Source organism: Bolinopsis microptera, chromosome 11 (assembly GCF_026151205.1).
Source record: "Bolinopsis microptera isolate Bmic1 chromosome 11, MBARI_Bmic_1.0, whole genome shotgun sequence".
Taxonomy (NCBI): Eukaryota; Metazoa; Ctenophora; class Tentaculata; order Lobata; family Bolinopsidae; genus Bolinopsis; species Bolinopsis microptera.
The window spans coordinates 8,336,702-8,346,895 of NC_087082.1; the positions used below are offsets into that span (position 1 = coordinate 8,336,702).

At 39.4% G+C, this 10,194-nt stretch overlaps 1 protein-coding gene across 1 annotated transcript; it reads left to right on the forward strand.

Moving 5' to 3' along the window:
* Positions 1-1,703: 1,703 nt before the first annotated feature.
* On the forward strand, positions 1,704-5,171 carry LOC134823602 (mitochondrial nicotinamide adenine dinucleotide transporter SLC25A51-like). The gene is made up of 5 exons (XM_063835135.1): positions 1,704-1,936; positions 4,105-4,212; positions 4,383-4,546; positions 4,671-4,846; positions 5,044-5,171. The coding sequence occupies exons 1-5, from the start codon at positions 1,769-1,771 to the stop codon at positions 5,169-5,171; spliced, it is 744 nt and encodes a 247-aa protein (XP_063691205.1). The 5' UTR covers positions 1,704-1,768.
* Positions 5,172-10,194: the final 5,023 nt, after the last annotated feature.

A 10,194-nucleotide genomic window follows, 5' to 3' on the forward strand; every position in this document is an offset into this window, starting at 1 on the left:
CAGATCTTAGAAAATTTGTTAAGCAGTTTTCTATTTTGCAGGTTATCTCCTTGCAGATGTAATATGGAGTCGTTCACATATCAAGTAATCGCTTTTTGAAACATTTTTGCCCCCCCCTCTCCGTAATCAGCTTTACATATAGCTATTTTAAAAGAGAAAAAAGTGGGGACCGCAACCCATGTAGCTGAGTCACCTCACAGAAAGTAGACCAAAGTGACTCTTGCTTGTGAACGTTGCATCAACTACCCGCCGAAGCGGTAGGTTGGGAGTCCCCCCTGGGATCATTTCTACAAAATTGACATAAGCAAATCTAGGAGACCTCAAAGCTCGTCTTCTGGGGAATGAGGTTGAAGGAAACGTCTTGTAGTTCAAGATGCTGGGCTGTCGATTTTCCTCTGATTCCCCTCAGTGCAATGAGTGTACTTCTTAACAGATCAAATCTGAATCGTGTTCTGATATGATTTTTGACTTGGCTCTTGGCTTCTTTTTTGTGGTCAGTTATCATCCCAGAGACACGATCCACAAATACAGTGAAGAGCGGTCCCATACCTCCGGAGGTTGTGAAGACTAGAGGGACAAATGATCCTTTCTCTGACTGAAGTACTCTCTCTTCATACAAATCTTTCCTTTCTTTCTCATGATCTCTATAGATCTTATCTAGTGGCTTAAATGTATTTGTGTCACAGTAAGGATGTGTGACCCTGATGTCAAAGAATGTTCTTTCAAAGGGTGCATACAATCCGACAGCTGCAACATCAAGACGGACTTCATCCTGGGTGTTGATCTTCCTCGAGAATGAGCTTGGTTGGACTGTCAAGAGTGCTGGTTCTATCCATACGTCTTTACACTTTGCTTCTTGTAGGTAGAAAGCAGCAATGTCTCTTATGGCATTGTGGCGCATGGAAACGTATCCACCTAGTTTACAATCAAGGGCGTGGTAGACACTGTTTACATTTCCGCAAGCACTAAATTACATATAGCTATTGTGTCACAATTACAATCATTTGAAAACCCCCTCCCCTTCGGCTTATAACGTAATATGTGAAGGTTATCTCTGGTCTTTTCGTAACTCAAAAAATATTATACTTACACTACGACACCCTACAGCTAATTCTGCCGATGTAGCCGTTATTCAAAGGACTGGGATTTTATTTTCTGAGTTGCAGGTTGTATGTTGTAAAAGGTTCTAACTAGTGTTATCTCTTGGTTACTTTATATTATTATTATCAAATCTAAGATAGCCAAAACAAACCAACTAATTATTAACTGTTCCCTTCAAGTAGGTCATAATATGCTCTTTAAAAAAATCTTGGACCTGGTTTTTTGACGATTTTTCGAGGTTCAAGATTTTAAAAATCGAATAAAAAATGTTCTAAGGCCTATCTCAAAAGTTTGCCTCGACAATCTCTTCTAAATGATCCTTAGAACATATTCTGAAAGTTTGAGGGTGATTGCTCAAAAAACGTAGGAGAAGATAGATTTTTAGACTCGATTTTCAGGGCACGCGATCAAAAATCGCTTGCGCAATACAATTACACACAACCGCTGACCTTTTACCGGCGATAATTTCGGCTAGGAACAATATTTTTCTATCGGATCAAAAGCATCTGATAGATATCACTCCCCTCTATCAGAAACAACTAAAAAGTCGATTTTGAGAAAATTTCCATGAAGACCCCCCCTGCCCCCTTAATCACTTTATCAATTTATAGGCTAGTGGACTATGCACACTGCACAGACCAGTCTTGAAACATCCTATGCTTAACACATGAAAATGGCAAGTCGGAGCCAATCGGCTGATACTTGTCAACTATGGCCAAACTATACATCTGGGTTACTTGCTGGTGTGGTGAATGTGGCTGCAACATTTCCTATCAATAAAGTCATCTTCAGGCAACAAATCAATAGTTCCAGATTTACTGCAGCTGTCAAAGAGGTATCTAGTTGTAAAATTGTAGCTCTACTTCCAAATCTGTCCCATTCTGTGCTAATTGCAGAGCTCGACCGGGATCCCGGCGCAGCCGGGATCCCGGCCGGGATTTGGCGATTTTGTCCCGGTCCCGGTCCCGGCCGGGATTTTGTTTTTAGCCGGGATTTTAGCCGGGATTTTTCCAAAATAAAGTCGGTTTTTGAGCGTATATTTGAGCCCAAATTTCACGAACCTGTGAACATTTTCCGAAAAGTTTTACTACAACAGTGCTCTACAGTGCTTCTTAATAGTTAGATCATTTCACTTTCTCGTCGCCAAAAGTTAATTGAAAATTCAACTTTCAAGTCTTATGTGAAATGTTTATGTTACATGATCAAAATTCTATGAATTTTGATCAATGGTAGTTGGCAAATTTCAAGTCAAACAAAATTTACTAATGTTCAAAATTAATTATATGTTCAACTGTTCACTTCATGAGTAACAAATTACAAAATGTTAGAAGAAAGCTGAAGTCCGAACAAACTTAGAAATACTCAAGAGTCAGGGGCCTCGCCCTCATCAGCTTCTTCATCTGATGAAATAACTATGTCCACATTCATTTCGCGCTCTCTATCTCAGATATAAAGAGAGAGATAGAGAGAGAGATAGAGAGAGAGAGATAGAGAGAGATAGAGAGAGAGAGATAGAGAAAGATAGAGAGAGATAGCGATTAGAGAGAGATAGAGTAGTTACTACAGGGTGGCCCATAAGTGACTACCCACACGCAACCTCTTAATAACTCACGTAATTCGTCTCCAAATTGCACCAAAATTTCAGAGATTATATATATGGGTCAAACTTAGATTTCCTGAAAGTTTCGTAAGCCACGCCCAATTACAGTGGGCGTGGCGTGACACTCCCTCTTTTTCACTATTGTCTTCATAAAATGAGAACGCTTTAAGCTAAGAACTCAAAATTTTTTGCACACATTTGGCTTGATAATTGAAAACTTTTCCAAAAGTTTCAAGTTCATTGGTTAAAATATGGCTGAGTTATGACCATTTTAAAATCCATCGGATATGTGATCCGAGCACTCAGTCAGTGATATTTGCACTCAATTAGTGATCTCGTCACCCAATCTGATCAAGAGTAAGGCGTTAGCGTGTATTAATGAGGTTCATTAGGCTTTGATTGGATACCGATGATGACTTTGCTAGAAAGGAAAACACAAATTTTTAGGATAAATCAATAAATGAAATCAACTAATAAAAATTCCCACACAAAAACAATTCAATAATTTGAACCTGTGACTAGCAGGGCTAACAAGCCCTGAAATGGTGACACCACCATAAATTCGTGTGATAGCGTTTTAGGTGCTGTCAGCTGTATAGGCCGGCCCATAAGCAGGCTGCAACCAATCAAGCGGTGCATGTGAGCCAAACAGGCCATTAACCAAGTGACGAGATCACTGACTGAGTGCTCGGATCACGTATCCGATGAATTTTGAAATGGTCATAACTTAGCCATATTTTAACCAATGAACTTGAAACTTTGGGAAAGGTTTTCAATTATCAAGCCAAATGTGTGCAAAAAATTTTGAGTTCTTAGCTTAAAGCGTTCTCATTTTATGAAGACAATAGTGAAAAAGAGGGAGTGTCTCGCCACGCCCACTGTAATTGGGCGTGGCTTACGAAACTTTCAGGAAATCTAAGTTTGACCCATATCTATAATCTCTGAAATTTTGGTGCAATTTGGAGACGAATTACGTGAGTTATTAAGAGGTTGCGTGTGGGTAGTCACTTATGGGCCACCCTGTACTACTTACTGTCAATTTTAACTTGACATACCTCAGTTTGTTCTGGAAGATTTTATTTAACATATAACACTGTTTCATTTTAACTGAGATTGAGAAATATTGGAAAAATCCCGGTCCCGGCCGGGATGAGGCTAATCCCGGTCCCGGCCGGGTTTTCATTTCGATCCCGGTCCCGGTCCCGGCCGGGATGAAGGTCATCCCGGCCCGGTCCCGGCCGGGACTAAATTTCGATCCCGGTCGACCACTGGCTAATTGTTAATAATTTAGTCGAATATGTAATATATGATTCATTTCCTATGTTATGTGCAAACAACATTTTAAACCTAAGACTGATCTAGACAGCTAGGCACTTCCTCAATTTTGTAAATTTAATTTTCAGGTTCACAAAGAAGGATTACTTATGCTTTATCGTGGAATGGCTCTCCCGCTTTGTCAAAAGTCTGTTCAAGTGGGGTTAATGTATGGATTATTCGAGACGTTCTATAAGGTAACTTATAGAACTTGAGGATAACCAAAATTTAACTCCTGTTACCAAATTCTCCAGGCAAATCAAAATTTCGGGTTTTAAGTGAAAAACTCATTATTGTGAAGGAAATCTTAATTATTCAAATTTATAATTGAATTGAAATGCTTTTTATAACAATGAATGTTTACCAGGGCCTTCCAACAAATGTGATTGCAGACAACACAAGTAGAACTGTAGTTGCAGCAACACTAACTGGCATAAGTGAAGCTCTTGTTGCCACCCCCTTTGAACGTGGTCAAAGTTTACTGCAGACTCCTGCATTCCATGGGAAAATTAAAAATACATTGGATCTCAGGTGATTACTGATTAGAACTAACTGAAGATGTGATGTTGTCTTTAATTAATTGTACTTCCATATTAATTTAATTTTTAAATCACTGGATTTTATCGACTGATCCTTCTTAAAATAAATCTCACAGGCACCACCTGAGATCAATCCAGCAGTGGTACAGAGGTTTCAGTGCAATTCTCATCAGAAACTGCTCCACAAACTGTCTTTTCTTTGTTTGTCGGAACCCTCTGCGTAATGCGCTGCCCTCTTCACAGACCCGGCAGGGGCAATTTGCGTTAAACTTTGTTTGTGGTGCTTGTTTAGGTATAGAAAACATTTCAATTTTAGATTTCAATCTATTGCTCATGCTATAACCTTAATGAAACAGTATCATTGCATTTCAACTTTCAACTAAAGAATAAGTATTGTTAGTTCAATGTTGCACAGTATTCTTTTATTTATAATCGATCATAACGATCACATTACATTGCTGAACAATTTGATTTAATGAGTAAATTCAGGTGGTGCAAATAGTACTCTGATATACCCTGTAAATGTTGTGAAGAGCTACCAGCAGAAACAGATATCCAGTAATAGAGAATCCCTTCTCAAATCTTGCAAGGTAATTTTGTTATCATTAGTTTATTAATACTATGCGTTCAGGTATTTGCATTGATAAAGCTAAAGCCATGTTGACAGATGCAGCCGTGCATTTAGTTGAACGAAATAAGGTTGCAAGGGAGGAACTGTCAACCGGAGTGAGAAGAAATCGGATTTAATCGATTAAGCAAAAACGCTTTCTTGGCCCATCCTTGAGGGTCATCTTGGCGATGCTAGGTTAGTTTGATAGGCCAGTAATGAGTATAAATTTATCTGACCCTTTCTGTACTACATTGCGATATTTTGCTAGACGTGCTTATTTTGTGTTTACTTGTTATAGATGCTTTAACTTTAAGCTATATGATATAACTACATCGTTTTAACGTTCGGTTTCTTCAGCGGATGAGAAAGGAGTGATGCGTCAGGGGGGTATCTCTATCGTGGACGTATATCCGTGCTTTCAGAAGGCCTACGACGCTACACGAAACTGAATCTGGGTATCTCGACTACCCAAAAAGTTTAGACAGTACATCTCACTCAGATTAACTTTGATTGCAAAAGCTTTATCGATATGTTTGTGTCGGTTTACCAGGTAAATTTTGTCGGTTATATTGAGTTTAACAGTAATAAATACAATTTATGATTTTACTGTCCAAAAATTTCTAACTCCAAGTTAGCAAGGTGAATTCAGATTTATAATTAGATTTCTAGCGGCGGGTCTAATTAATACACGTTCTCTGATAAGTCAAACTCATACGATAAGGTTATGGAAACTGTCATGTGCTCTTAATATGGCTCGTATACCGGACAGATAGAATATAACTTACAAGCTTTTCAAAATTTTCCACTCAGGTGTCAAAAAAACCAGAGGAACCATCGATTTCAAGGACGGTTCCTACCTTGCGTCATGCTGACCGAAAAGCGTATCAATGAGAAACCCCCGAGACGGCTTATGTTTAAGACCAAGCTGGGATCCTGGGAGCGATCACTACCCCTCCTTTTTAATCAGACAAAACTATGCTCTGTGGAGTTGGATGATTATTATAATTCTCCTCTAAGTTGTTGTTATTCCCTGTCACACCAGTCAGTGGACACTCGGTCGCTCTTTGTCACTGGTTCAACGAAGAGATACGGTCGGAAGATATCAACTGGCCATTATGCTGCCAGACTGCAGCGGCCAGAAGAATCTAAGTGGCCGAGTTTACTCATAAAATGATTTTGTATGGTAACGGAACTAGCAATTAAAGAACTACGATTTTATAACTTTTATTTTCTATCTTCAAATTCAATTATTATTGTATTCTTCTCAAAATTTACGTTCCCGCATTTTGGAGCACTGAAATTGTTTTTTAATACTATCAATTGATATTGCAATAACATAATATGAAAATTATTATATATATTATTTGTATTATGAATATTGTAGCATGCAACTTGTTATATCACGTAATTTCGGTAATATCAATGCATCTAAAAGTACACACCTTAGTTTGATGTAGAAATGTAAGAAAGAAGTTTGTCATTTTTAAATTTATTTCAAAGTATGTGATAATTGATTATTTAACAGTCATAAAAGATTTTTAATTGTTTCCAAAAAAATTTATTGGTTCTTTTGCGTTGCCGATAGTCAACATAACGCGACAACTAGGCTGGATGGCGACAACTAGCGCTATCAGCGCTAGTTGTCGCTATCCAGAGATCAGCGCTGGATAACGCTATCCAGCGCAAAATAGAAATGTTCGATAATTGTCGCGTCGCTATCGCCTAGTTGGCGCCATCAGTGATCCAGCGCTTAGTTGTCGCTATCCAGCAGCTAGTTGTCGCTGGCTTATTCGACCACTGTCGCACCCGATAGTTGGTGAGGGCCAGCGGCAACTGGCCATCGCAGAAAAACTAGTTCGATACGGATAACAGCGCTGGATAGCGACAACTAGCGCTGCCAGCGAAGCTAAGCCTGAGCCTGCGCTAGTCAGCGCTAAACAGCGGCAAAATATAAAAAATCATATTTGCCGCTATTACTCAATACTCGTCAGCAACGCTAGTGACGATTGTAGGTTTATATTTACCATGGAGTACCAAGACGCACACAGAGTGGAATTAAGGATTTGAAACGAATAATTTCAATTTATGGGTTTCACCCGTTAAAGCGATCATGTGATAATGAATCGCAACATATTGCGCTGGTAAGCGTCAGCTGACGATTAATATTATATAATAATATCGTAAATATATAGATTTGATTTTGGAATTGGGTAGATTGCGCCAGTCAGCACTATACCTTACCAGCGTAGTTTCGATTTATTATAGCTGGTCCATTAATAGCATTGCAATTGACTCTGACAGCTAATTAGTGACGAGTAATATCGCAACTATATTGCGCTTGGCAGCGCTTTGCTGACGAATAATATCGCAAGTATATGATTTCGATACATTGCGCTGGCCAGCGCTCGCTGAAGGTAATACTAATATCGCTGCCATTTTGCGCTGGCCATCGATGCTATCGCTTAGCGCTGGCCCAAGCGCTGGCCAGCGCTAGTTGTCGGCTATTATATCAGCGCTAGTTGTCGCGACAATTATCGAAAATTTATCAATACAATTTATATTTAGCGCTTGGATATTAATAGCGACACCCTAGCGCTGGCCCGCGCTAATGTCGCCATCACGCTAGTTGTCGCTATCCAGCGATTTAGTTGTCATATACAGCGTAGTTGTCGCTTTATCAAGCGCTAGTTTCGCTATCCAGCGATAGTTGTCGCTATCCAGCACTAGTTATCGAACTGTTTTCTGCGATGGTCCAGTTGCGATGGCCATCACAAACTATCGAGTGCGACAGTGACGATGCCCAGCGACAACTAGCGCTGGATTCGACACTAGCGCTGGATGGCGACAACTAGCGCTGGATAGCGAACAACTAGCGCTGGATGGCGACAAATTATCGAACATTTATATTTTGCGCGGATAGCGTTATCGTTTATTGTTGACGGTTTGACTAGATAATATATTATCAGCTTTATATTTTCTTTATGGAATATGGATACATGACATATAAGTGTCGTTTTCACTTGTTTGCATGATAAGCATTAATTTAATTTACGTTTCTCTTTACCAACAGTGTATCATAGTTGTACAATCTTTCTCGTCGTAAACCTTTTGGCATTCTGCATTTGATATATCTCCACATAATTCTAACAGGTTAAGGGCTGACCAGATGTTTAAACTTTAAATGTGTAGAGTATAATATAACATATAGTAAACCGATCACATTTATCTCAAAACATAAGCTGCTCGAAAGTGGTGTAACCTCATTAAATCGTAACAGGCAATTAGGCCCGCAGTTCTGTTTGGGGCTTCATTAGTGATGACCTCGGTCGTACATTTTTGCATACATGATCACGGGAACAACAGGGCGCCCCTTAGGCTTGGAAGATCAATTAGTAAACAGTTTGAGCGGCTCCCTAACACACTGGATTGTTGTAATTTGTTAGTTTTTTATTAGCGATTTTCGTTGATGGGTCAAGTCCATTTTCGGTAAAACTTCAACCATCCTTATTTTTATTAAATAAGCATTACAACAGTATTTTCCTCAACAAAATCGAAAAAAAAACCCGCCACTCTATCCCCCTGTATCGTCAAAAAATTTAAAAAGCCAGAGCCCAGAGATAAGCTTTTTGTCAACATAGCGATCACACCATCAAAAAAGTTAACACATAACATCAAATAGTATGGAACTTTCTAAATGTGACTTCACAGTGCACTGAAATGATCGTTTCGCGCACGCTAGTTCTTCTCGTACAGTTGCACCTGAGATTTCTCGCGCGGCTCGCAAATTACTTGAAACCCACCATAGTGAAACGACCGTGGGGGTCGCAACGGGATACAACGTATAGATAACGTCGAGCTGTACTTCTGTTCATTGCAAAAGTTTGACACACGCTGAAACCCCTTTTGATCGCGCGCGCCGCGTGCACGAGAGGTGTGCAACTTACTGGGCCGCGCTCAGCCTGTCATTCCGCCTAATCTCTATTCGTTATGTTTATGAACATAATAGCCTGAGGTCCCCAGGTAATGTGCAACGTGTAGCAAGCAAGCAAGAGTGTACAAAGGACGAAAAATGGCTAATTTATTACTTAAAATGCCAATAACTCCTAAAATATTTGTTCAAAATTTCACGCAAGGGGGGACCCTTGTGTTCACATTAACAAATTTAAAAATAATTTTCCTTTAAATTTTAAAATATTAGTTATAGCAAAAGTTTCGTTTCTGGTCTCGATGAGTTGATTGACGATGTCAACCCATTGACGATCGACGATGCGAAGCAAGAATGCTAGTTCGCGCGGCGCGTCGAAGTCCTCCAACTCGATTAGTCCTCCTGATTACGATATCATAATAATGAAGTGATAATAACTGAAAATGTGAGACATGAAAGTCATAGACCAAAAACAAACTGATATTGGGATACGAAACATGTATCAAAAACTTAACAAGAATTGCGCCCGTTGTTTCGTTTTGGCGGACGCTAGATTTCCATTTCACATTTACTATAAATTTAAGTATAAGCTCCAATCAGCTCACTTCAATCTTCATGATAATAATATTGATAAATTATGCATCAAATACGGGAAACACTTGAAATTCAGTTCAATTGCCGTAGAACTTAACTTGTATCTGTAATTCAAGAAATTATCAGCAAATTTAAACTATACTCGTGTACACATCAATACACTACGCGTGCCACGTAAAAATTGGGCGTATTACCTAATAGTAATATTATACATTACATGCATCATATACATTAAAACACAGTCGCGCCGCGCATTCATAGATCACAGGCTATCTATACATCACATCTCCGCAAGCAATCCTCGCGCGCGCCCAACTTTTTCGTTACCTGAGGACCCGAATAAAGATTTGGCGGAATGACAGGCTGAGCGCGGTCCAGTAACTTTTTCGTTGCATGGTAACGAACGGAAGGAAGGAAGGAAGGACACACGACATATTTAAACCCACCTATCTCGTTCTCCAAAATCTACGTTTTTCTGCAAAAACCTCCATTTGTAACCTTTCACTATTGC

Bases quoted from the DNA above. Each gene is read 5' to 3' on its own strand.
- LOC134823602 (XM_063835135.1), top strand. From the start codon at position 1,769: ATGAAAATGGCAAGTCGGAGCCAATCGGCTGATACTTGTCAACTATGG. The intron at 1,937-4,104 runs GTATCTAGTTGT...TTTAATTTTCAG, and splicing joins TTACTGCAGCTGTCAAAGAG to GTTCACAAAGAAGGATTACT. The intron at 4,847-5,043 runs GTATAGAAAACA...GAGTAAATTCAG, and splicing joins TGTTTGTGGTGCTTGTTTAG to GTGGTGCAAATAGTACTCTG.